Raw genomic sequence first — 26442 nt, 5'->3', positions numbered from 1 at the left:
TAAACTTCACCTAAAAACTTAAACATTCACAGAACCCATTCTACATCTAAACCTCAAACGCATTCAACGAACCCTCAACTCACACTTTCACGCCTTTTTTCTTTTATCTTCATCGAAGAATCTGTTTGTACCAAAGACGGGCATTACACCGGAGCACTGCATTAAAAAAAAAGTTTGTTTTACATCGACCCATCACGATTTCTTTTCATCTCAACCAATATCTGGTGGGATAATCTTGGGCGGTTTATTTGTCCATCGGTATCTTGTACCAAATACAGGGCGGGTTGATATCAAGTTTCAGAACATGAATTACGGGAGCACGGGAGGTTTATCATGATACCGGGATACGAACGGCTGGGGACATTTGGGTCTGGCGTACAGGACCGACCTGGCAAGAAGCCGGTCGATGGATTATTCTATTGGGAGGTATAACTGCGCTTTTTGACTACGGGGGGCACTGGGCATTGACAGGAACTGCGGAAGACTGCACTACACTGCACAGCATAGCACATCATTGGATACCATAGCATAGTATAGCCAAAGAGATCTTTTTTCTCCCTCCACACAAAGCAAGCCAAGTTTCCAAAGTATAGTGTGCATAACTCTCCGTGTTTCGTTTACTCCCCCTCGAGTGTCACCCAGCTTGAATGGCATAATCGACGGGTATTCTTAGTCTCATACAAAGGCACAATACATCGACACTATGTGGGTAGAATTGCTTTTCTCGGGGGTTTTACCACCAAGCTCACAGTCACCGCCAGGGAGAGACTGGGATGGATCGACTTTTCATCTGCAGTGACTCAGCAATTTCGGCTCCACGCATCTCAATGTTAAGCAAGGAGAATCGAGGTTTCGGCGGCATTGAAATCTGTTACCATCGTCGAAGCTAAAATTCTACAACTAAGTTAAGTTACTAGACGGATGCGCGCGCGCAGCGAAGAGCAAGGGTTATCCGCCGGTAGTTCCAGACAAACTCTAATGATTGAGTAACAGCAAAGAAGATTTGCAACAGTCAGAAGATAATACTAACTAACCTAAGAGCCGCTTTCAGCTCCGTTCCCCAGACTCGATGTGAAAGCTTGGCCGGGACTACTGTGTGAGCCATAACAGCTCCGATGGCCGGCCATAACCCCCTTGTTTATGGAGACAGCCTGACTAATAATCTTAAAGATTCAACGTCCTCGTGGATGTCAATTAGCATGATTCTTGTTTTTCGCCTCGCCGATGAACGGGGCCTCATGAAACCGAGATTCGCAATTTGGATGTCATGCGGCTCAAAAGTCAAAAGGCAAAGTTCAGTCAGAGCTTGTTTTGGAACCCGAAACGTGCTCGTCTGTCAATATGATGCCACCACGAAAATGAAAAGAGTACGTATCGTCATATTTGCACCCGAAGTTGTCCATTCCATGCTGTGATATCGTAAGCCAAGTCAATTCGTTGAAGCTAAGTAAACTCTACGATACACCCGCTTGGTTGGTAGTGGTAGGTAGTAGCCGACCTCTCTCATCAAGTTGCCCCCTGGGGATCCCGTTCATGCAACCATCATGTCCCTTGATAGGGATAAGGGAGCGAGTGATATGAGATAGAGGCTTGGGCCGATAGAGCACGGAAAGGTTTTTCCTCCAACACTTATCAAGCTTTAGCCCAAGTCAGGCCCAGAGTTAGAGGCTGACAAGATGACTTGAGCACTGTTAGTCTATCTTTAGAAGAGATGAAGCCCTATCATTTTGTCACCTGCCATCTGAGTCTTCCCAGTGACACTGAACATGATTTTAGCTTCCCGAAAACCCGGTTACTAAAAAGGTATGTACGATACGGGTCCAGATGGAGCAAAGGGGGTCGGTCAACTGGACTCTGAACGTCATGATCATTGCGGGCCGTGAATCAACTTAGCTCAAGGCTTAGGCTTAGGTATGGAGACTCAATAACTCCTGGCTTGCTCTGCCAGCGCATCCTCCATCTTCATCGGCGATTCTCAACTGAATTGGATGATCTGAGCTAGCAACGGACCCTCGCACGTGTGCAATAAAGGAAAATTTTCTGGTGGACTGGCATTGATCATGTCTGCGCTTGGGTTTTTTGTTTTACAATTAGGGGACCCAAGAGCTATGACCCTGAAACAAACAATCAGCCAACCCAATATTGAGAAAATTTTCACATCTCTTTGTTCTGTTGTTGGGATTGAGGTGAGATTGAAGGGCGTGTAAAGATCCAACCAAAAGCCTTGCAAGGGCATCTTGAAGATTTGCATCTTCCAACCAAAATGGACATGGCGCATAACTTAAGTTGTTTGACTTGGAAATAGAAGGGTACGTACCGAGATTTGCATTGGTCGGCTCAGATCGACATCATTTCTTCGGTAGGGTCCGGTCATGGTGAGATTCACTTCAAATTTTCAGGGCAAAACATGCAGTCTCCAGCTTTTCCAGTCTCGTGTCTGGGGGGATCTGACGCTAGAGGTGTAAAAAAAAAAAAGAAGATACAGATACAGATACGAGAAGCAAGAAAGCCCACTCTATTTCTTCTGTCTGCCCATTATCCTGTGATATCCGATGCTGGGCGGTTGATGGATGAGCTGTTTTTGTGGTGAAATTGTTTTTTTCTCGGCAGATGGCGAAACAATGCGTCCATCCATTGCCAGCCAGCCATTCATTCATTCATTCAACGTACGGTTCCTCTCACTCGCTCGCTTGGTCCGGCAGTGAAACCCCAAGATTCCGGCATCTCATCCGGGCCTGCTTTGCTTTGCTTTACTTTTGGTCTGCATCAGAATCAATAACAAGTGGCATAATATGGAGCAATGTGGGCTGTTTCGGGAGTATGGAGTCTTTTTCATGCTTCACTTCCAACACATCATCATCACAATCTTAGTCAGTCTGTCAGTGCTGTTGGTTGGTATGTGCTAACTTTTTCGCACCTGCATTCGAATCTATTTCCATCTCGATCGATCGCCTCTTAGAACCAACGCTTAGAGGGAGTGTTTTGTCTTTCCTCTGTCCTTGGTACCTGACCCTGATGCCCTAGACTACGTGGCAGCCTCCGTACTCTCTACTCTGGACATATCGAAACCCTGTACCTGTCTGTGCCTGGCTATCATGCCTGACCCTGGGAAGGAAAACTTCTCTTTTGATCGGCGGGCTCGGGCCGGAGGTTGCGTCGCGCTGTGAATGGATGAGATGCGCTGTGTGTTATGCTGACTGTGTTGTGTTGCTTGTGTTGCCGGAAACTCACCTCTTTCTATGTGACGTCGGCCCGCGCCAATCCAGGTCCAACCCTTGCTTCAATGTGCCTTGCTTGGTTCAAGGAACATCATATCACATCAAATACCTTGGTCCTTGATCTTGGTTTTGCCTGTTGTTTCGGCCTGCTCCGCTAGGCGTGTCAATTCCATCTACCTGTGTAATTCGAATTGAAGTGAGGGATAACTTTAACTCATACAACGAAAATGCAAGGTTACAGACTATCCATCGTGGCTTTGCATTACTTTGCTCTGCTTTAGTGCACGCACAATGGACTTTGGTACTGCCAAAGCACGGCATTTGCACAACTGTCGATATTGACCAGTACCATATCAATGTCTTGAGCAATTTGTTTTTGCTTTTTATTTCAAGCGTCCCAACCAATCAAACTCTCAGAAAGTCCCGGGTATCATCTCGGCATTCTTTGTCTCTGAGGCTCTTCAGGATGTTTATGATTAATCGTCATGACAGGGTAGCATAAACTGATGTTTTAGAAACAAAACAATGGTCTCTTTATTTTTCCCACCCTCTTCACATTCCAGGCCAAAGTCAGCGAGCCACTTCCAATCAAGGTCTCTCCAACAGAAAAGAAATTTTTTATCTTGTTCTTGTTCAATGGCTTCCGGTTCGTCGCTTGGTTCGGGTCCCTGCCGTGTCAGCGGTTGAGGTGTGACAAAGGCAGGGCGGCTGTGATACGTGAACATCCATGTCAATTGTTGTGCAACGCGATACACATGCCTCTGGCCAAAAGAGGATATCGTACTGAAGTCACTGAAGAAAGGATGAATCAGCCTCTATCCGTACAAGGAAGGGAGTTCTCAACAACTCGTTAACACGACATCAGACTATACCAACACCCTTCTTTATCCCTCATCTTCATCCCTGAGTTGTCTCCAAGGCAAACGCCGTTTGTTCTGTATCTGATGCCAGGATCAAGAAGCATTCAGGTACCTCTGGTGTGGTTACACCACGTGGAATCATGCCCACCATCAGCAACTGCGGCTCAAAGGCCGAATGGACGTCTCAACGCCTCTTGCACCACTCACTCGCCCAGTGCCATTGACCACAACCACAGCCATCTCCGACATGCTGCAACTCTGTTGATGCCTTGTTTTTTTCATGCTGATATGATTTGATCGTCGGCTATTCCAACGTCAATTCGATAGGCTGTGACGTTGACACATACATCGCCGTTTCAGATTGGGGGATCATCGTTTATGCCGAGCGGCATTTCACTTGCACGCTTACACGTACCTCAGGCTCCAGCGCCATTTTTTTTGACGACATCCTCACTCTGCACCGCCCAATAACGGAAGATGCGGCTATTATGGGTCAATCCGTCTTACACTGTCTCCCTTCGGTTTCCATTTGTAACGGTGGTGTTTACAAAGACCAATTGTCTTGCTGAGACTTCAACACAGGGTCTCGTTGCGCAATGCAAAGCCTGGCAATGGTGTTGCATCAGGAAAGGCGCCATGTCAATACCATACAGCCGAGGATAATAAAAGTCAAAGGCAAATATGGATCCCTACGACTACGGTTATCTCGCCTATGGGGGGGGAATACACGGTTTTCTCCCACGTCTGTCTGAGACCTGAAGGATGAAGGGGTGCAACCATTTACACCCGCGGCACCCTTTGGGCAGCCATGTCTCTGAAATACACACAGAGGCTATGTTCTACAGCGTTCGCGACTCCAAGCCATGAATTTCTCTGCACATGTTTTGCTACTGCGTAGGTGGAGGCGGTGTCTTGTTGCCCACCGAGCCGGGACTGCATAGGACGTCAGCCCAGAACGCCTGTCTCGTACGGTCCAGCACGCCCGTATCGACTATCCCATGCTTATGGCGTCTTTTCGTGCTTCTTATTCCAGTTTCCAAACTTTCAGCTAGACAAGGCGTGGCCCCCACCGCCTATGTTGGGCTGTGTGCTTATGTCTTACACAGATACAAACGTTTTCTATCACAGCATCGTTGCTTTTTTAAGCGCTTGATATCCTTAGAAAGAGCACCGAAACATGTTGTAGCCTATCAATACCCGGTCCCCCGATGTGTTGATCTATGACAAGTCCTTACAATCTTAGTAGAAACGAGTGGTTGTTACAAAAGTGCTACAAGATTGAATGGCGAGACGCCGTGTGTTAGCAGATCATGTTGCACTTCTACGGTACTTAGGATATACGTGATTCGGGGACTCAATGAAAGATTGATAATATATCGCGTTATATGAGCATAATTATGGTCAAAGCTCCTAGGCACTGACAAGCTATCATTGTCTCTGGATATGTGTATGCTCGCCTCGGTTGCCAAAAGTTGATAGATCCGTTTCATGATCCTCCCTCGAGAAACAATCAAGTGCATGAGGCTGGCTCAAACGATCCTGGAATGGCTGAGCTATAATTCGTTATCTTTGTGTTCATCACATCGAGATTCTGGAGCTTCGAGAAACTTTGTGGAACACAAGCTTAGGCCAGGGGTTGAAAAACAGAGTAAGCAGGGCAACATGTCTAACAATTCCTGAATCTTGGCCCTCTCTTGTTGGTAGCTGCGCTCTTCCTTTCTTTTTTCACGTTCAATAACGCCTTGTCTTTAAGCCATCATGACGCGCACCATACGTGTATGTATGTAGGCAGGTCCCGCTCCTTGTCTCGAAGTTGTGCAACCCGAGCAGGCAGAGAGACAAGACATGCCATTAAGCGGGGAGAAAGCCGGTATCAGGGAGAGACCCAGGCGATTGGGTGTGTGTATTTGTCTTTCACTGATTTCTCTCATGCTTACAGTTGCTTGTGAGAAATGTCTATGCCGTACTCATGACGTGAAGTTATTAGTGTAATACCAGATCAGGTCCAACTGTATTTCGGATGCTCTGTCTAACTAGGCATGGTATGAAGGTGAGTTGAGACAGAGTCACAATAAACATTGGCCTCTTACTCTTACGGTTATTCTCGTCAAGACTCGGACATTGTGGTCTTTGGTTAGTGTTTAGTGCTTGTCTACAGTGGATAACGTCAACTTTAGCTGTGAGACAGGAGCTTTCCCCATCTCGTTCCCCGCGTTGGAGGATACCGAGTGCGGAGTTCGGGCTCTCACGGCGTCCTTGGACGGATGAAGACGGCATGAAAAACACAGTCATCGAGTTTAATGGTGTCGTTAAGTGGGAATCGCTGCATGTTGTGTTGCAAGAGGCGAATTAAGGCGTCAACTATCACCATCGTGAGTGAGTGTCTATCCACATCAAGGGCCTCATTTTGGCTTCATTCATTCACGTCCAGGGTGCTCAATTCCTTCATAGGATAACTCCCTCCCAGAATCGGGTATAGAGGCATGGCAAACAAAGGGTCACTGGTCGCGAACAGACGTTTTTTCCCTCTCCAAGTTCCAAGCCTCTTCAGGTCCCGATCCCCCAAATGGTGACATTAGAGGGTCACATCCGCATTCATGATGCCAGTTTAGACTTTTTTCTCTCTCATTTTGCAGGACCAAGTGCTCCAACTGGTTCAAATCTCCCCCAACACACGACACTAGTTAACCCCAGAAAATTTACGGGGGCCAGTTATCGCGGGGATCGCTTTCGTAAGCTCCAAACCTTCAAGGGCACGGCCGTTCGTGATACCAGGCCATCACCATCTAGACCACTCACCATCAACAGAGGCGCCCTTGTAGCGGGAGGCAAAAAGGCCAACAAGCAGAACCATATCGAAACCCAAACCTAAAGCGTACGGTTCCTCCGTTGTGACCCTCCAACTCAAGGTGCTATGGCCTCTCCCCTGCCCTAAGAGCACGCTAGGCTAAGACGTTATCAACGATCGTCAAAAGCTTGGCTCTTTGGAGAGGAGGAGTGGACGCTTGCAGGATCTGGGAGCATCTAGAGTTTCGCCTATTCGATATCCCGAGAGATCTTGTGGTATCCCATGTCTGGCTATCTCTGTTTTCCCCTCTCAAGTTTTTCGTTAAGGAGGTCCGAGATTACTCCTAGTGTGATAGTCATGGATATAAGTGAGACCATCACAGCCGATACTAATGGATCGTTCGTGGTGGTGGTGTTAAACCCGTGCCAGTTGTGGTTCATTTCTATTCGCTCGATGTTTTGAACCCTGGTACGAAAATTCTTTCCAACAGCTCGCCTTTCGATCTAAGGTGCAGCGGACAATTTGATCGGGAATAGTTTTGGGGCTTGACAGTTTACGCGAAAGCGAGTTTAATAACAAACTCTAGTTATTCTTGTATACTGATACCCCTGACTGCAATTCCTTTCCTCCAAGGGATGCTCGTGAATGTTTGTTATTCACAGTGGATTCTGTCCCATGGGTCTGGTACGTATTGATTGTGAGCCAAGCCAATGGAACCTTAGGTAGCTGAGAATGGCTGGCTGAAGTTGGCTGCATACATCCACGATTGTACCAGACATATGCCGCAATTATCCCGTCATCAAATGTAAATCGCATGTATGTCTGGGATCACATCCAGTGAGAATCGTTTCTTCCTCTCTTGCAGGATCTCTATGATACCCTGACAGGGAATAATGCCCCGAGATATAGCAATTCACTGTACTGCGCCTAAGACTACCCTATCAGATTCTGTTCGGGTATCGGTATTGCATTGGATGGATTGTAAGGGTTCAGGCACACACAGTAAGCACACCAGGGCCATGCACAAGAGATGCAATTTTCGATTCGCCTTCAAGCCAACCTGCAGTAGTTTCACCACTTACAGGGCACCATCAGATGCACTGAACTCGCTGACGTGGACATGGCATGACCAGCAGGGAATGAATAGCATATTCCTTTGTTACTGTTGCGTGATGGGCAAGCTAATTTGGCTATCTATTTGATAACAACTGAACTCAAGTCTCTGCAGCTGAGCGGCGTCTACCGGTGTCTCCTTTCAACTTGACCGACACCCTCAACTTACCATCCGATGGCGGCCGTCCGTATCACTCATGCTGACACGCTAAAGCACCGGCTGTTTCCAAGGGTCCAGCCGCTTCAAACAATCCTTGTTTGATGTCCATTAAACAGCATTAGTGAATCCCCTCAACGTTTCCCCGTCCCCATAAGTCGGACCGTCTCTAATTTTTCACTCACTGAGCTGGGGTTTCAAGGGCCGTTGGATGGCATCTGCACCTTAAAAAAAAAATTCGGGGCCCTTGTCCAAAATATCGGGACCCGGGCATGGGTCAAGTCTTCCGATTGGTGAGCCGACCCCCGGACGGGATCTATCCGTAGCGGACCGCCGGGTTGGGCGCCGGAGTACAAATTTGAACAGCGACTACGGCACGACCAACACAAGTGCAATTGGATGCACTTTTGCCTCACTTTTGTCTTCCGGCTCCTCTCTTTGCTCTACCGGAGGGGACGTGCTCAATATGTCTCCATTGGGCTTGTTGCATTTTTTCCCAAGGACGAGACCGGCCTGAGGGTCTGCGGTCTGAGTTGTCAATGGAAAGCATCGGCCTGAACCGGCTGGGGGAGGTCTTTGTTTATGCCTGGAGACGACCAATTCATCTTTAGCCTTCCGGTAGACTACCCTGAATCATTGGATTAAAGCAAGGCCGCATGTGCTCTCTAATAGACGCCCACAAGTTGCCTCGCCATGTAGGGTAAGGTAACGTCCTCGTCGATGAGTGCAAAGAAAGAACCTTGTATCAAAGATGATACTGCCGATGTTAGGTAACTCCTGAACAACCATTGTGATGGCAGGAATGTTTAGAAAGATGCACCTCAGAAACTTTGAATCTGGCTTCTACTCCTTGTACTATGTAATCGTTATGTTCAAGCCTGGATTCCTGCCCTAGCCGTATTGAACCAAAAAGAAGAGGAAACCTTTCCTGCTTCGGGGTGTCGTTAGAAGTCGAATCCTCTGAGAAGAACAAGAGCAAGCAGATAGAGGTTCCAGCAAGATAAAAATGTAAAGGAAAAAGAGAAACGAGGAGCAGAACGCCTATAGAAGGAACCAAGAGTCAGGAGCCATCAAAAGCTGCTTCTCTGACCCTAAGAATGATCTGAGCCATTGAACTTTTTCCAATGATTAGGCAAAACAAACACAGAATCCATACTCATATCTTCATGTATAAGGAACAAAAACAATATGAATTCCAAGCATGTTACATATCCAATGAGGTTCGGCTCGGATGGCAAGTATCTGAAGCCAATCTTCGGCGAGGAAGGGTTGTCCATACTCCACAGCGTCACGCATATAGAGTGCTCCCCTTACTGGTACCGTTTCTTCGTCAAGAGCTTTCCATCACGTCCTTGGCCTCTCACAATCAACGAGCGTCCTTTTACAATAGCATCCAAGACTACAGAAGATTTGCTCCTCACACCTATCGAGGGCAAGCGTCACGAAAGGACCCGGGGAAGGATCTCTCTATTCCAACATATCGAGCCTCAAGTACCAAACACAGATATCTTTGCTGGAAACCAGAACCTCCATATTTGCGTAAATATCGATGCACGCCAAGGTCGTTTCCCAGAGACCTCGCTGCGAGCGATGGTTCAAGATGTGACTGAGATATTTTCCAGTCATCCAGATTATTCGAAAGTTATGGAGGTCATGCTGACCATGGACGAAAGGATCGTGGTTAGCTTGGGCTGGGAAATTGATTTGAAGTCGAAGGCGAACCAGCTTCCTGGCTACATTGCTTGCTGTGAAGTTGTTGATACTGGGGTGGACGATACCAGTCACGAGCGATGGTCTCATTGGGGCTCAAGACAGCTCACCGATCATCCGTGGCCTGGTCATGTCAGCGAACTACCCCTATTCCCTGGAACGAAGCTTCGTGGTTCCAAAGGTGTTGGGAACCTGAGAGGGAAAGGGGATACATCACGCTTTGCAGTAACTGTATCTAGTGGCGTTCTCATCAAGAACCAAAAGGACCAACATTTGATGACCACGGCAGCGCGTATTGTTCACCCAGGAGATGTTGTAGGGATGAGGGAGTTCTTCTTACAAAATAGAATTGGAATGGCTGTAGATGTGGTCCCGGGTATAGATGTTGCTCTGGTAAAGCTGGACGAGGCTATCAATTACAAGAACCAGCATGGGACTATGCCATTTGCGCGGCTACTGGGCGAGGACCCAGATGATGCGCTTCCATGGGACACTATTGTCAGTCTCGCTACACGCTGGCCTCCTTTTACTAAAGGTATAATCGTTGCAAAGTCAGTCAGAGTCGTGCGTAATCCTGCCACCACTCACTATCGGGTCTATCACTGGGCTTGGACTGGCCAACCGGAGGATGAAAAAGGCCCGAACCTTACGCCAGAAGACAAAATGGTTGGAGCTGCTGCAAAGAACGAGACTGGAGTTGTGACAGGGTTGCTCCATTCCAACAAACACGGCCTGTGGGCAGGCTACTCTGTCATGTCGAGTGCAAATGAACTGGTGGATGCCGGTTACAGTTCAGTGAGATGAGTCCTCTGGCAAAGCACGTAAGGTGAAAATTTACTGGAACTTGGCTACTTAGGATGGGTAAATTGTTTCCCAATGTCCAGGTGGAAGGCTGAGAAGTAGTAGAGATATTTCGAAAACCACATAGGGGGAGATATCAAGTCTGTTCCATGGGCTTAACGGGGACATGAAAGCCAACCACTAGCCAGGTTGATTAAAAAGCATCTCTATTCGCAGTATGATCACACTTTGTTGTGTTATCCAATCATATTAAGACAGAAATGCTATTGCAATGCTTCCATCACTCGCTGAAGACCCAGATCAAGGTACTCATCTGGATGGGAGAACACAATTCTGAACCAGCCTGGCTTCTCGGAACCAAAGGCTTTACCCGAGGCAAGAAAGACCCTCCTTTCCATCAATTTGTCCATGACAAAATCCGTGATATCGTCAGTCTCAACCTTCGGGTGCAGTGCCTCGTAAACCTTGCCGAGATCAACCCATAAAAAGAATGCAGCGTTCACGCCGGGAGCGTAATCTATATTATTCTTCACTGCCCAAGAAACGACTCGTGCGTATTGAGCTGATAGTTTTCTTTGGTTCTCGGCCAAGTATGCATCGACAAAGGCGTCGTCCTCCAGGACGTTGGCCGTGATGTGGTCGGAGATGGAAGATACAGAGCTGTATAGACCAACAGCGACTATAGCAGCGTGAAGGGATGAGTTGGCCTGAGATACAATGGCTCCAACTCGGATGCCATTGGCACCAAAGTCCTTGGACATGCCCCATAGAACGTGTAACCTCTCAGGGTCAATGATACCCGTAGTGTCGATGGCAAGAGCAGATTCGAAAGGAATAGGGGGAGGGTGTTGATCGACAGTGTTCGGCCAGACTGAGAGGGCGTAGATCTCATCGCTGATAAAGTGAACCTTGTACTTCTGACACAGCTTCATGAAGCCAATGAGAGCTTTGCGAGAATAGCAACGTCCCAAGGGGTTATGTGGGTGACTGATAACTAGACCGGCAACCTTGGTCCCCTTGGCTTGAGTATCGAGAATGACTTCCTCGTACTTGGTCACTGCCTCTTCACAGAGAGGATCGACATCACCAAACGCAACTGGAAGAAGCTTGGCTCCAAAACGATACGTGAGATCAGGGACAAAGGTACCATAATATGGCTGCCCAAGGAGAATCGCATCACCAGGGTTCGCAACCGCCCACGACAAATGCTCAATGGCAGCGCTACATCCATTGGTCATGGAAATATGCGCTGGTTCAATATCCCGAAAAGGCTTCAGATGCTTATTCAAGAATCTAGAAACAGCCTGTTTGGCTCTTTTCGTACCCGTGGTACCATCTCCATAAGTAAAAGCCGGGTTGGTCAAGGCCAAGTTATCGTGAATGTGTTTTCGTAAAACATTGTGCATGAGGGTATTTTCAGCCACCCCAAGACTCACAATACCATCAGGATTGTTTTCCTGGTCGTAAAGATTGGTGATGACTTCCCACAAAGCCATCCCCTTGCATGCCTCCTCGGCTTCGTGGGCGCGGTTTGAGAGTGCCATTGCGTTTGACGGTGGCGTGTAAGTGAAGTGAACTGTTGTATTGAGAAAACATATGATAACTCTCCTCTATATATCGGCTGCCGAACTACTGGCTACCGGTCACCGATAGCCGCGTAGGACAGCATTTGTAAAAATCCCGATCTTGATTGTTATGTAAATTTACCGTACTCACTTTAACATAAGGCGCGTAGGGCGTGAAATTCTGGCAATTGAGTTCTTGATACTATCTTGAGGCGTCATGATCTCGCTTGAGTCAGATACGGTTTGGATTCCCGCTGTGACATAGCCATATGACAGCACAAGGGCGCGAGACTCTTTGTGGAACAATGCATGTAACGACTCTTATGAGGCGATTCCTTTTTGGCTTGAGATTGATTGATCAGTCTTTATTTCCATTATTGGATTGCTGCAAGTTCGAAGTAGTTTAAAGTCATACCCAGACTCGAGCTCTAACCAATAGATACATCTACCTAATTGCCCAAGCATGTACCACGAAAAGACCCAAGATCGATGCCTCGAAGTATAAAAGAGCGTCTAGTAAAGGATATTGATCCTCAAACTACGCCAAGTTATCACGATGCAACAAGGAAACACGACGTGAGGTCTAATGAAACCAACAACTCCTTTTATTTCTGTAACCCTGTATTAACGCTAATATCCTTTCCTTTATATCTTCTCTATTTCAAAGTAACAAGCTCTTCAGCGCTGGTGGGATGAATAGCAACACAGCTATCAAAATCGGCCTTTGTGGCACCCATCTTGACTGCAACACCAAAGCCCTGCAGCATCTCACCACTACCCAATCCCATAATGTGAAGACCAATTACCTTTTCCTCAGGCCCAGCAACAATCAGCTTGTAGTTTGTTGGTCCCTTCTGCTCAGGCTCCATCATGGCATAGTACATGGCTGTGAAGCTTGTCTTGTAGACCTTGATGTTGTCCTTGCCATACTTCTCGATGGCTTGGGGCTCGGTGAGACCGATGCTGCCGACTTCAGGGTGGGAGAAGACAACTGAGGGGACGTTGTTGTAATCGAGTTTGAGGTTAGCAAACTCGGGACCGCCGAACAGACGGTGTGCAAGACGGCGACCAGCTGCGATAGCAACTGGGGTCAGCTCAACTTCTCCGGTAACGTCACCAAGAGCGTAGATGTTGTCGACTGCAGTGTTTTGGTACTCGTCGACGAGGATATGTCCCTTCTCGCCAAGCTTAACTCCAGCCTCCTCCAGACCGATATCCTTAGTCTCAGGAGTGCGGCCAATAGCCCAGATCAGGTTGTCGACATCGCTGACAACACTCTCGTTGCCCTGATCATCCTTGTATGTGATGGTAAGCTTTCCGTTGGAATCCTTCTCGACCTTGCTGGCCTGCGAGCGCTTGTGCAGCTTAACACCGAGTCTCTCATACTCCTTAGTGACGCTCTCCTGAATCATGGGATCGAAGTTTCGAAGGAAAGTGTCGTGGCGGATGAAGAGGTGAGTCTCCGTGCCAAGGGCGTTGAACATGCCGGCAAACTCGACAGCGATGTAACCAGCGCCGACAATAGCAACCTTCTTGGGCTGTGTCGAGATATCGAAAAAGCCATCACTGTTGGTTCCGTATTCGGCGCCGGGGATCTCAGGGGGAATAGTAGGCTTGCCGCCGACAGCAACGAGGATCTTCTTGGCGTTGACGAGGACCTTGGAGTTGTCGTCGAGTGTGACCTCAGCCTGGTTCTTGGAGACGAGGCGCGCCCATCCGTGTAGGTAGTCAACCTTATCGTTATTAAGGTTTCGCTCGTAGATGCCGTTCAGGCGCTTGATGTAGGCGTCACGCTTGGTCTTGAAGCTGGACCAGTCGAAGGGAGCGGTTTGTTCAACGGAGAAGCCATAGGCCTTTGCGTCGTGGATGGCTTCGGCGAGGGCGGCAGCGTTGTAAGTGACCTTCTTTGGCACACAGCTGGGTTTCATTAGCGTATATTCATATTGCATGGTTCATCAGTACGCACCCAACGTTCACACAAGTTCCACCGAGTCGCTTGTTTTCGACAATAGTAGCCTTGACGCCAAACTTGCTGCTGGCCATGCGCGCAGAGGCAAGACCTCCACTGCCGCCGCCAATGACGAGGTAGTCGGTCTCCTTGGTGATGGGAGCCATATTGCGCGCAGATGTAGAGAGATGGCGGGTAATTGAAGCTATTCGCAGCGGGGTCGTTCTCGAGGACGAAGACAAGGTTGATGAGCGTAGGGAGTGGGCTAGAGCTTGCATGAGGTTGCCTCGAGGCTTAACCTTTTGTAATTGGTATGGAAAGAGTGGAAAAGAGATCGGGAGGGGAATGACGTCTTTTAAAGGGACGAAGATAGGACACAAGATGCGAAGGGACCAGAATGAGAAGTGGTAGGTAGTGGTTGTGGCGGGGTTACTTGAGATTAACGGAAGCGGATTGGATGGATGTGATTTGAGAAACGAGAATTGTGTTATTAAGACAGTCAATGGAGGGTTGAGTAAGCAAACCGACTTCAATTCAAGTATTGGTTGGTTGATATCAATGACGAGCTGCAGAAAAGAGACGATTTCAAATCCACCCGCATTGAGGATGATTTTTTGATCCCCGAGCCTAGGTAACTACAAACTCCGTTAGCGGGGATGGATCATAGTGGAGTGGAGGCCATGCCGAGCTCCAGGGGACCTTTTTGGAGTCTGATGGTGGTGTCAGGTTTCGAATCAGATAAATGGATGTGGAATCATGTTTCAATTCAATTCGATAAGTCCTGTTACTTGCTTAATTCTACCTATGCTTCCAGAAAATCTGACATAAGCCCCGCGCCCGCATTGGGTTGCATCAATTTCAGTTCCGAGGCTGGTTACAAAGACAGAGGGCGATATAAGACGTATTCTGCTGCCCATTCATGATATTATTTCATGGTACCCTGAGACTTAAACTATTTCCTGAAATATTCAGTGACTAGTCATGACTGGGGCTACTATAACCTGGTCACATCATAAACACTGACGATGGTGTATATTGAAACTCTTGCACTTTGCTCGAGTAGAGCTGAATTGGCTATAAAACCTCAAAGGCTTTTAACTACCAATGAGTGAAAATGATTGAGTTCATGATTAGGCTAAACTCGGCTTCTCCAAGTCAAATGAGACATCTTTTGAGGCCTCGGAATCGATGGATGCACATGTAACGGGAAGCCTCGCATATGCATGCATATCCGGCAGCATGGTAACACGACACACCAAGTCTTACTGTCAGAGACCTTTGAAACTGGAATTAAATCTCAATCTTCAAAAATCGTTTAGTCTCGATTTTCTTCAAGTATACATCTTCAAGTCAAACCTCTCCCAGGTGGCACAGATAGTTCTCTTTTTTTACTGGTAGAAGCCGCATGTAATCAAATTCATGCTCCTAGTCTGTTGTGCAACCTGATGGTCTGGGGTAAAGCCTCTATGATAGACAACAGCAATGGAAACAGAATGTTGAAGAACATGACTCAAATTAAACAACAAGCTATTCACATCATGGTGTTTTCTTCAATATCATCCATTCAAGCGTCATGACGTATAAAGGTGGAGCTTTGATAGCTGAATATCAACAGCTTGAGCTTCGGTGGCCCTTGTGGCTTAAACCCTTACGTAGCCTGTGAGACTCTGGCGCGATAGAGGACGAGTTTCAAACTTCCAGTGCGTCTCTAGCGGATAATTGCTTCTGTCAAGGTTCTTTACCCCCAGTCACGTCCCGCCGACTTCTGGTTGGTTACTGGGCAGCCCTTCACCATCTCTCATTTGCTGCGTTGCTCCCTCTCGACTTGGCAGCACCGACCAACCCCCCCATAATCCACATCCATAATGGTCCAGCCCAGGCTGACGATCCAATCTCCATACTGAAGCGAAGCACAATTCAACCTCCATCTTGTCTCCTCAACTACATATTCTCCACGCCCGTTATATTGGCTTCACTATCGATCGCTGTATCGACTGTATAATCGATTACTGCGGTCCATTACTATTGTATACTCGAGATCCTTAATATCTCTCCTGGCGCTATCGCGATCCATCGTCCGTCTCTACCGTCCTGAGCTTCCATAGCTCGTATACGCGATCATGGCGGCTGATGAAGGTACTTGAAGCCCACATCCGATATTCTCTACCACACAAAGCTGACAAAACAGCGCCAAACCTGAACCTCTCCCCTGAGGAGAAGCGCACCTATGGACAACTCTTCCGACAGGCCGATTCAGACAGTGTTGGTGTCGTTGTCGGTGAAATTGCTGTCAGGTTCTTCCACAAGACAGGTTTAGACTCCCGTATCCTTGGCGAGGTACGTTGATGATATACATGGCCCTTCTACTGACTTGAACTCAATGCTGATACTTGAATTAGATCTGGCAGATCGCCGATAAGGAGAACCGAGGTTTCCTAACACCAGCTGGCTTTGGTATCGCTTTACGACTCATCGGACACGCACAAGCCGGCCGCGAGCCCACTCCCGAGATCGCCCTCCAACAAGCTCCCCTTCCTCGTTTCGATGGCATCGTTCCTCAGGTTACAGGTGCCGGTGGCATTCCACCGCCTCCGCCTGTTCCCGTCAGCTCGCCGCCTCCCCCGGCCGCTCTTCAAGCCCAGAGCACCGGCGGGCCGATCCGTATCCCACCCCTGACTCCTGAGAAGGTCGCACAATATACTGGTTTATTCGAACGTCAACCTCTCCAAGGCGGTCAGCTTCCCGGCGACCAGGCCAAGTCCATCTTCGAGAAGTCCGGCCTACCCAATGAAGCACTGGGAAGAATATGGCAGCTTGCCGACACCGAGCAGCGTGGTGCTCTTGTCCTGACCGAGTTCATTATCGCCATGCACCTTCTTACCTCCATGAAGACAGGAGCTCTCCGATCTCTCCCTAGCGTCCTCCCCGCTGGTCTTTACGAGGCTGCCTCGCGCCGTGGTCCTGCCTCGCGCCAGTCTTCGACTGGTCCTGGCATCTCAGCCATTCCTCGACAAGTTAGCGGAACAGCCCAGGTTCGCACAAACAGCCCTCTCGGTCGTCCTCCCATGTCTCCTCAACAGAGTGGTGCTAGCGACTGGGCCGTGACACCTGCCGACAAGGCTCGATTCGATCAGATTTACGCCGACCTTGACAAGGGAAACAAGGGATATATCACAGGAGAGGAGGCTGTCACTTTCTTCAGCCAGTCTAACCTTCCTGAAGACTCCTTAGCCCAAATCTGGGATCTTGCCGACACAAAGTCTCAGGGGCAGCTTTCGCGAGACGAGTTTGCGGTTGCTATGTATTTGATTAGACAGCAGAGAAGTGGTCGTTCTGTCCCTCTACCAACTACTCTACCACCTAATTTGGTTCCTCCCAGCATGCGCACCCAGATTCGACCACAGACTGCTACATCCGCCTTTGATCCGCCTCCCCCACTTGTTGTACAGGCTCCTCCTCCCGCTCCTAAGTCCGCTCTGGATGACTTGTTCGGCCTTGAATCAGGCACTTCCAGCCCTGCCCCCCCTCCCCCTGCTCAGGCTCCAATGTCAACAGGGGGTTCCAACGCCAACGATCCTTTCGCCGGCGGCTCTGCACTCACGCCTACCTCTCCCGTTAAGCCATCTCTTACAGGAACCGGTGGTTCAAGCTTTAAGCCATTTGTACCATCATCTTCATTTGGTAGAGGCTTGACGCAACAGCCCACTGGTGGTTCAGCTGGCTCTGGCCAGAAGCTTCCGGCACCTTCTGCATCCGAGGACTTGTTGTCAGATAACGATGAGGCTAGCAAGAACATCTCCGGGGAAACCACTGAGCTTGCAAACCTTTCTAACCAGATCTCATCTCTGTCCAAGCAAACCCAAGATGTGCAGGCCAAGAGGAATACCACTCAAAATGAACTGAACCAGGCCACGTCTCAGAAGCAGAACTTCGAGCAGCGACTGGCCCAACTGCGCACCCTATATGAGAAGGAGGCGCAAGATACTCGTGCCCTTGAGGAGCAACTCAGCAATGCACGGAAGGAGACTGCCAAACTTCAGTCTGAATGCATGGCGCTTGAAGGAACTTACCGTGATACTCAGACGCAGCATCAGCAAGTATTGGCAGCTCTTCAGGCGGACCAACAAGAAAATACCAACCTCCGAGAACGGATTCGTGTAGTCAATGGAGAGATCGCGCAGCTCAAGCCTCAGATTGAAAAGCTCAAGTCTGATGCTCGCCAACAGAAGGGACTGGTCGCCATCAACAAGAAACAGCTGTCCACTACAGAGGGCGAGCGTGATAAGCTAAAGGGAGAGGCGGAGGAGCTCACCAAGAGCATTGAGGATCTTCGGCTGGCAAACACTGGCTCGCCAGCATCTGCTTCGGCTCAAATTGCAAGCCCAGCTGCCTCGACCTCTAGCGCTAACAACCCCTTCTTCCGCCGCACTGCAAGCACTGATATTATGGGTGCATTTGCTTCTCCTCCTCCCACCAAGAATGTCTCTGATAAGTCTTTCGACGACCTCTTTGGTCCCTCATTTCCACCCAGCGCCTCGGCCACTCCTCCACCACCTCCACAGACCTCGTTCAAGCCCCAGCATACTGGTGCCTCAACCGCTAGTGCAGGCTCATACAGCACCCCTCCTGCCGCGAGCTCTCCTATCATGAGCCGCCAAGCAACCCTTGCTGCTGACCCCCCTGCTCCCCCGGAGTCAAGGCAGATCAGTTCCAGCTTCTTGCCTTTCCCTGACCATACTGAGTCGCTCTCATCCTCTCGCCAAGTGTCACCCCCTGCTTCGCGTGCTGATGACCCTCTCCATGGTTCAGCCACCCCTGTTCCCGGTGACCTGAAAGCTTCTGACAGCCCTGCCGGTGTTCCTGGTGCTTTCCCTGGCGACGAGCTTGACAAGTCTGAAGTCAAGGACGTAGCCTCTGCCCCTGACGATACTACTCGTGATGCTGTTAAGGACGAAGCACCAAAAGCAACCGAGTCTGCGGATCCATTTGGCGGTAATGATGAGGCCAAGGCCAAGGCCGACTTCGAGAACGCATTTGCTGCCTTCACCACTGCTAAGAACCATAGCAAGCCTTCCCCTGAAGCGAACAAGTCATCTGCCTTTGATTCGGAGTTCCCTCCCATTTCAGAGCTTGAGCGTGATGATGAGGAGGAGTCTGACTCAAGTAGTGACAACGGAGGCTTTGATGATAACTTCACGCCTGCATCACCGCCCGCCAAGCCCTTTGGCGAGAAGGCAAACGCGGGAGAGTCACCTGAAGCTACTCACGCAGTCCCTGCCAGCACTTCACCACAGCCAGCCCAGGGAGCCACCCCTCCCGCAGAACCCAAGGCCCCTAGGTAAGTGGTCGATCATATTCAAAGTTCTGATGTCAAGAGTTAACATAAACCAGTACCGAGCAGCCTTCGTCTCCCGCAACCGTGACTGAATCCACTGCTCAGAAGTCATCGGTCGATGATATCTTTGGCGCGGCTGCTACCGGAACTGCCCCTGCTTCGCAACAGCCTGCCCCTTCCAACCCCCCTCAGACCAAGGGTGGATTCGAAGACTTGGACAGTGACTTTGAAGGCCTAGAGGATGCTAAAGAAGGCTCTGCTGATGAGGATTTTGCCAACATCTCTCGCTCCGGACTGGACGACTTCAACCCCGTTTTTGATAGCAGCCCACCCGGAAGCCAGACTAAGACTGAGTCCACTGCGTTCGGCAACGAGAGCTTCGACTTCATCTCCCACAGCTCAACTGGCGCTGCTCAGCCTGCTGTCGGAACCAACCAGCAGAAGGCTCCCGAGGCTCATGACTGGGATGCTATCTTCTCTGGTCTCGACTCCCCTAGCGCAACTGCTGCCCAGCCTGCTTCCGCTGAGAAACCAGCGGGCGCTGAGTCCCATCCTGGTCAACAGGCTCTGAACCGCACTTTGTCAACCGAATCCGAGCATGATGACCCAATCCTGAAGAGCCTTACAAGCATGGGCTACAAGAGACCTGAAGCTCTCGATGCTCTCGAGAAATATGATTACGATCTTGACAAGGTTAGTTGAACTCGATCTGCATAAAGGAATTCCTCTAACGTGTACAGGCGGCGAACTTTCTAGCTAGCCGCTCATAATAAACACAACAACAGAGTTGTCTCGGATATTATCTTCTGAAGGAAGGGCTTAATGCATACCGCATACTTGTTTCCTTGCTACTGTTTTTGTCTGCATCCTCATGATTCCTTTGTTGAATATTTTCTTGGCAGCGAGATTTTCCTTTTGCGTCTTGGTCCCATTGGACATGGGCTTGTTCTCCTATCATCTATCATCTGTCCACACATTGTAGTATCATGAAGACTACTTGTTTGCTTAAGCCTGTATTGATTTCGTCTTTCATGTTGCATGCTTTGGGATTGCAGCTGTAGAGATGCAGTTTTGTGTCGCCGATATAATGATGCAGATAGAGCAGACACAAACAAGTTACAATAATGAGTCATTCAAACAAGCGTAAATAACATTGTCGCTAACAGGGCATGAAATGATGCCCATCATACACAATTGCAATAACCATCTACCTTTTCCCATTTAAACGCAAATCATGACTCGTCCTCGGTTACTTGACCCTGCTCATAATAGTCTCTGGTCCACGCCCACTATCAATATTGGCAGCCTCCTTCTTAACCGCGCCGATCCAAGACCTCTCAAAGTCATCTCTTGACTTCAACACAGCCTCAACCCACTGCACATTCAGGTCCCAGTAAGCCATCTTGAACGTCACGTAAGCGTCCACGATGGCATCGCGGTCAGCTGTCAATAGACGCAAGAAGTGTTCTGTAACACGCCAGGTCTCCTTGATAGAGGCACCAATGTCAGGTGAAGGGAGTGTGCTGAAGCACTCGAAAGCTGTGGAGATATCGTTGAACAGCTTGTCCTGAAATGGGTCGGTACGACGGAACTTTGCGCCCTTGTTGCGCACAGCAGATAAGTAGCGAACAAGTAGCTCCTCAGCAAAGATCTCAACGAAAATATCGACCAGTGAATGGTGCAATACATGGCGGTAGTCGTTAACGTACTCCTCGAACGTCACCACCATCTGCTTCATAGCAGTAGTTGTGTACCATCGAGGCGTAAAGAAGTCAGGCATGACGGTACCAAAATCGACAGAGAATATAAGTTGAGCGAAGCGGTTGATACACCATGTGCTGAAGTCGACGTAGCCGTCACGCAGCGTATTAACTTCACTCTCAATACGTTCAAGGTACGCGGGTGTAACATGCTGCTCCACAAGACGACGGAAGCTTGAGAGGTATGCAAGACGGTTCTCGTCCTCGTTGTCGTCGATGCAGGCGATCTGGTCGTTTGCTGTAGCCACGAGCCAATCCTGAAGAGCCTGGAAACCCTCGAGTTCAGGAATCTTACCCTCCTCGTAGGGGATAGCCTCATCTTCAAGCATAGCCTGCCACGACTGCTGACGAGTGCGTAGACGGGCAAACATAGCGTCGATTACACCCTCAACAACATCAGCGCGCTGGGAGTTGGCAGCCGTGTCCACTTGCTCACGCAGCATTCGCCATAGGGCAACAAAGTTCTTGGTTCTGAAATAGCCATACTCGTCCTGATCCAAGTTGGAGCCCTCGACGTTGCGCTCTGCCAGGTCGCGCTTCTCTTGTGCAAATATTCGGTCAATCCACTCATCAAGGAATTTAATGATGAGCTCACGAAAGTCGCGAACAAGCTCTGCCTCGCGGTTGTCGATAACATGAGGTATAAGCTCTTCTTGCTTCAGACCGATCTTTACCATCTTTCTGTAGTACTTCTCCGGGAAGCCCACGATTTCCAAGGTATGTGCTGACGACGCCTCGTTGCCATCTACCATACCGACCAGGAAATCGTGCATCAGCTGGTGATATACGCCAGCGTATGTCTTTACGATATTCCACTTCTTTGGCATAAGGTGCGACATTCCAACCTTGACGACGTTTAGATCGTTGAAATACCACTTCATGATCTTGTCCAACTTGCTCGGATCCTCGAGGAACTCTTCTTTTGCTCCTTCGAATTGTTGCTCTGCGCTGAGTCGAATAGCTTGTATGAACTTCTCCTTATAGCCACGAACTTTCTTGGCGCCGTCTGTGATACTCTGAAAACGGGTTGCCATTTCTTTGTGATCTTTGAGAGCTTCCTGCAGTGCTAGTACACGTTGGTCGCTTGACTCCTCGGCCTCCATCACCACTGCGAATCTCACAACAAGCCCATTGTTGTCCTGCACAACGAGATTAATGAGATTCAGAGCAATGATACCAACATGCTCATCAAACCAATCAATCGTGTCGTCTAGCCTCGAAAAGTAGTCCACCAGTGTCGCTTCAAGACTCTCGTCCTCTGCGCGTTGTATTTGTTCCATAGCATCGTCGCGGATATTTCTCAATTGAGTAAGTTCGTAGTGGCACGGCAGCAGATTGGGCATGTTGTCGCTGTCCTCGTCATCTTCCCGAAGCATCAACTCGACACGCGATATGCGCTCGTTGAAGGTCTCGAGGTTGCGACGCATGGTCTCGACGGCGCCAAAGTTGCGGTGTGCTTGTGACACGAGGTTGATGCTCGCAAAGTCCTTTATCATATTCTGTGACTCCGAGCACAGCTTGTCGATCTTGATCATTTCCTCTTTGATCATCTGGACCGTCTTCTGGCCGTCGCTCAGCCCCGTCATGCCCGATTGTGTCGTCTCAAGCTGCTCGCGCAGGCCGCTTCGGAGCTGGCCATCTACGGCGCCCTTTTTGCGTGAGAACTCTAACTTGAGCGCGGGTATCTTGTCTAGATCGTCGGGATGCCGTAGCAGCTCTGAGAGCTTGGGAGCAGGTGTGTCGTCCATTGTAGCGGCGTCGGCGTCGAGGGGTTCCGCGCCCAATCAAATCATGATGCGGGGGTATCGTGTCTTTTATAGTGCTGGACTTTTGGTGCTGGTGTCTAGATATTAAATTCGTTGGGCATAGGTGAACGTTAAAGCGAGTGTGTCGAGTTGGGCATGTCAAAGTCAACGTCGCGGGGAGCTAGCTATTCACTGTCCCTTACTGCAGGTCGTTCCATCATGTGGCTGACAGCGGAGCACAGCCACTCAGGTCAACACCAACGACAGTATCATGATAGAAAGCAACAAAGTAATTAAGGAACATCGAAGGGGGGAAAATAATATGTAGAACTTGGTACAGGATATTTTGTTCATTTTGGGGTATCATTACAGTTACGTCTTGACCAATTTATACCTGCTCAGTCTTAGTCGCTATCACTTCCAGAGCTGCTCGTCTCATCATCGTCATCATCCTCTTCTCCAAGGCTTTGTTCGGCAATCACATCACCTTCCTCAAGACTTACTCCTTTGAATCCAGTGTTGATGCCATCGTCTGACTCATTTCCCTCCTCGTCACTCCTGACCTCACCTTCTTCTACATCCTGACCCTTATTTCTTCTTTTGTTCGGTTTGGCCGGGCCTTTCTTTCCAGGGGGGTTTTTCCTCTTGTTACTTTCCTGAGGGGCTTTATCCTTGGGTCCAAGTTTGAAGGTCTCAGGAAGGCTCTGACCTTGGTCAAGAACCCATATTGTGGGAAATTCCAGCACGCGCGTATTTCTCAGTACCTCTCGCAGGCAGTCTTCGGGGTCGAGTCTAGTGACAACAGAAGGCTTGTCCGAAGGGGTCCGGAACTTTGCGAGAAAGAATTGAAACTGCTTCTTCTGAGCTTCTATTTTCTCAGATGGCCACAAGCCTGGCTCTGTGTCGTTATGGTTCGTCCAAGTAACTGTAGAGGGATCTTGGAGCGCAAACGACCCAGAGGACCATGTGTAGTTCGCCAAGTCCTGCACTTGTCCGTCCGTACCTGCTCGTGGGGTCTTCTTGGCCTGTTGCCCTTTCGCCTTCTGCTGTTCTTCTAGTGAAGTATGGTATGCTTCATATAGTGGCACATCATCCATAACCTTCGATAACATCCGGACCTTCTTTGGCTCTGCATCGGGATGATTCTCCAACACCATCCACTCAACTTGCCAATTGATTCTGTTGGTTCGCCGGTTGAGTGTAGTATGGTTCTCCTTCTGCCTCGCCATGCCCAGCGGCGCACACACGATCGTGATGTTCAACTTCCTCAATCGTGCAGCCAAAAACCGTTCAAAGGTTCTGCCTTTAGCTTCGCGTAAGACTCTGGTGACGAGAACCTTGCGCTTGCGCCCATCTTTTCCAGGCTTCCATTTAACCTCTTGGACCGTCATCGGTCGCAATTCCTCCTCTTGCACGATACCGCGCTCTTCGACGAGAAGCTTCTCGGCGCGTTCGACAGAGCGCTCAATTCCATGGAGGAAATTGTAATCATGATCGACACCGGCGGGAGTACGAAGTTTCGATGGAGCCATGTAAGCTGTTGCGTCGCGTTCGCCGGAACATTCAGACCAGGCTTTGTGTTTCTTGATGCACGCGAGGGAACAGGTTCGAGTGCCACATCTTGGGCATTTGTATTTCGGGGTCGATATGTGACAAATTCCGCAAAGAGATGTCAACAAAGGATCAGCCATTATAGATTGCGACAGTTGAGAAGTCTGGGTGAAGGAGTTGTAGAAAGAGAAGAATGCGCCAACACTCTCAATGGGTAGACGTCGCTAACGGAAACTTTTTTACGGGTCTTTTCGCATATCTTATCAGTAGCTCACGTCTCATACCATACAACATCAGGCTAAAAGGCCGTAATAACTTGCAAGTCTATAGTACGTGCCACTACAATGATGTATGTTACAGCAAGTCGAGTACTTTCACACATGACTAGAGGCTATGATAACATTTAAATGTGTTTCATTCTTATACCCCCCTTCAACCAAGTAAAGGAGGAAGACTATACAAACACCGCTACGTAGAAGAATATTCTAACATAATGAGAAGATGGCCGTCAGGCTTAACGTAGGTATATGAGCTAAGCTGCTCATCAGATGAGGCAGAAAAATGGTAGTGACAAAAAAGATATAAGGGACATCAAACGCCGAACCCGCAGGTTTTGATCCAAGCCAGCCGCCAAATACAGGACAATTAAATCGAAATAAGCAAGAAGTGAGAAGTTCACAAAAAAGCAAGGCTCATGCTCAGACGTTAAGGTGTTTATCCAAAACACTCAGCGGGTGCCACCAAGAGCGCTGATCCTGGCGCCCGATGGCCTGTGCATCAGGGACTGTTGGTGCTGGAGCTGATGCTTAGAAACGACGCTTGTCTCATGTGTGACCCCTCCGTTGTCGCTTCGATTTTCCTCGAAGTCCTCTTCGTCATCCTCGACAATCTTGGTGGGGATCTCGTCTCTAAGGCTATACTGTTGGGACGCTCGCTCCGGAGTCGTAGCCGTAGAGGCAAAGGACATTGCTGTGCTGCTCCTGTTGGGAATGAGATCCGGGGTGGGAGGGATACTGGACGCCCTCCCGGACCGCGGCGCCAGGAGGGAGTCGTCTCCTGTTTCGGACGTGGCGGCGGAGTGGCCGTCATCGCTCTGGGTGGTAGAGAGGCTAGAATTCCTTCTACTAGAACTCCCTAGTTCGGCATCATGTGCCAGCTGGAGACCCTCAACAGCAGCTTGACATTGCTCAGCAATGTTTCGGACGATGTGAGCAATGGCGTCAGTCTTATCCTTGAGGTGACGATCGGCAACGTCGGTGAAGCTAGACGAAGAGTATCGCTTGTTTCGGGGGTTGGGGCTGGGGGTAAGGCGGCCAGGCTCACCAGCCTGTTGCACATCCTCCTCGGCTTCATCATAACCCTCCTCGATCTCATGGGTAAGGTCATCAGGCTTGGTGAGAGACTGGATGAGATGCTCCATGTGGTGACTCTGACCACCGATGAGACTGCGGAGGTGAAGGACAACTCTGCGAGCCTCATCACGCTGTCGCATGATGGTCATGTTAGTGTGCTGAAGCTGGGAAAGCTCCTTCTTGTTCCTCTTGCGCTCACGCTCAAGCTCCTCAGCAATCTCCTGCTGAAGGACAAGAGCCTCGAGAGCGTCATCACGCTGCTTCTCGGTTCCAGTGAGGCGCACAGAGAGGCGAGCGTTGTCATCCTTCTGTTGATCAATGAGACCAGCAAGACGACGGTTCTCCCTCTTGTGTGTGTCGATCTTGACCTTGAGATCCTGGGTCTCCTTGGTGAGGGTCTCAGCGAAGGCCTGGAACTTGAGGAATTGCTGCTTCCAGCTCTCAAGCTCCTCAACCAGGGTAGTTGTTACGCTTAGTAACCATTGTTGAGCTCCGTATCCATGCCGGCCCTTAAGGTTGATGAATCTTGCCAAGCCTCA

General features: G+C 49.3%; 8 protein-coding genes across 10 annotated transcripts in view; 3 read left to right on the top strand and 5 right to left on the bottom strand.

Annotated features, from left to right (window-relative positions):
- Window positions 1–2754: 2754 nt before the first annotated feature.
- Window positions 2755–5580, top strand: FOXG_19551 (uncharacterized protein). Its single transcript, XM_018399788.1, has one exon. It carries the CDS (start codon window positions 4958–4960, stop codon window positions 5300–5302), a length of 345 nt encoding a protein of 114 aa, XP_018243814.1. The 5' UTR covers window positions 2755–4957; the 3' UTR covers window positions 5303–5580.
- A 3744-nt stretch (window positions 5581–9324) lies between these two features.
- Window positions 9325–10650, top strand: FOXG_07939 (uncharacterized protein; the record flags this gene model as incomplete). Its single annotated transcript, XM_018386634.1, has 1 exon — window positions 9325–10650. The coding sequence occupies one exon, from the start codon at window positions 9325–9327 to the stop codon at window positions 10648–10650; it is 1326 nt and encodes a 441-aa protein (XP_018243813.1).
- A 260-nt stretch (window positions 10651–10910) lies between these two features.
- Window positions 10911–12191, bottom strand: FOXG_07938 (uncharacterized protein; the record flags this gene model as incomplete). Its single annotated transcript, XM_018386633.1, has 1 exon — window positions 10911–12191. One exon carries the CDS (start codon window positions 12189–12191, stop codon window positions 10911–10913), a length of 1281 nt encoding a protein of 426 aa, XP_018243812.1.
- Window positions 12192–12596: 405 nt separating this feature from the next.
- Window positions 12597–14919, bottom strand: FOXG_07937 (glutathione reductase). 3 transcript variants are annotated; one of them, XM_018386631.1, is made up of 3 exons: window positions 14845–14904; window positions 14179–14795; window positions 12597–14129 (listed from the first exon to the last, which is right to left on the bottom strand). In XM_018386631.1, the coding sequence occupies exons 2-3, from the start codon at window positions 14436–14438 to the stop codon at window positions 12869–12871; spliced, it is 1521 nt and encodes a 506-aa protein (XP_018243810.1). In that variant the 5' UTR covers window positions 14439–14795; window positions 14845–14904; the 3' UTR covers window positions 12597–12868. The 3 variants fall into 3 exon arrangements, with proteins under 3 accessions (XP_018243810.1, XP_018243811.1, XP_018243809.1); XM_018386632.1 differs by having other exon boundaries at window positions 14860–14904; XM_018386630.1 differs by having other exon boundaries at window positions 14179–14919.
- Window positions 14920–16280: 1361 nt separating this feature from the next.
- FOXG_07936 (uncharacterized protein) lies at window positions 16281–20197 on the top strand (the record flags this gene model as incomplete). Its single annotated transcript, XM_018386629.1, has 4 exons — window positions 16281–16296; window positions 16349–16497; window positions 16560–19498; window positions 19552–20197. 4 exons carry the CDS (start codon window positions 16281–16283, stop codon window positions 20195–20197), a joined length of 3750 nt encoding a protein of 1249 aa, XP_018243808.1.
- A 296-nt stretch (window positions 20198–20493) lies between these two features.
- FOXG_07935 (uncharacterized protein) lies at window positions 20494–23168 on the bottom strand. Its single transcript, XM_018386628.1, has one exon. The coding sequence runs from the start codon at window positions 23001–23003 to the stop codon at window positions 20745–20747; it is 2259 nt and encodes a 752-aa protein (XP_018243807.1). The 5' UTR covers window positions 23004–23168; the 3' UTR covers window positions 20494–20744.
- Window positions 23169–23299: 131 nt separating this feature from the next.
- Window positions 23300–24741, bottom strand: FOXG_07934 (uncharacterized protein). The gene has a single exon (XM_018386627.1). The coding sequence runs from the start codon at window positions 24689–24691 to the stop codon at window positions 23405–23407; it is 1287 nt and encodes a 428-aa protein (XP_018243806.1). The 5' UTR covers window positions 24692–24741; the 3' UTR covers window positions 23300–23404.
- Window positions 24742–24956: 215 nt separating this feature from the next.
- Window positions 24957–26442, bottom strand: part of FOXG_07933 (uncharacterized protein) — a 3422-nt gene continuing 1936 nt past the window's right edge. Inside the window, exon 3 of the mRNA XM_018386626.1 lies at window positions 24957–26374. Within this exon, the coding sequence (XP_018243805.1) occupies window positions 25279–26374 (1096 nt within the window). The 3' untranslated portion in view covers window positions 24957–25278. The remainder of the gene's footprint in view (window positions 26375–26442) is intronic.

Source organism: Fusarium oxysporum, chromosome 4 (assembly GCF_000149955.1).
Source record: "Fusarium oxysporum f. sp. lycopersici 4287 chromosome 4, whole genome shotgun sequence".
Taxonomy (NCBI): Eukaryota; Fungi; Ascomycota; class Sordariomycetes; order Hypocreales; family Nectriaceae; genus Fusarium; species Fusarium oxysporum.
This window is presented reverse-complemented; position numbering and strand designations above follow the sequence as displayed.

Excerpts from the sequence above, each read along its gene's own strand:
- FOXG_19551 (XM_018399788.1), top strand. The coding sequence starts at position 4,958 with ATGTTTTGCTACTGCGTAGGTGGAGGCGGTGTCTTGTTGCCCACCGAG.
- FOXG_07937 (XM_018386630.1), bottom strand. The coding sequence starts at position 14,438 with ATGCAAGCTCTAGCCCACTCCCTACGCTCATCAACCTTGTCTTCGTCC. Across the intron at positions 14,130-14,178 it reads GGAACTTGTGTGAACGTTGG|CTGTGTGCCAAAGAAGGTCA; the intron begins GTGCGTACTGAT and ends AATGAAACCCAG.
- FOXG_07934 (XM_018386627.1), bottom strand. The coding sequence starts at position 24,691 with ATGGCTGATCCTTTGTTGACATCTCTTTGCGGAATTTGTCACATATCG.
- FOXG_07935 (XM_018386628.1), bottom strand. The coding sequence starts at position 23,003 with ATGGACGACACACCTGCTCCCAAGCTCTCAGAGCTGCTACGGCATCCC.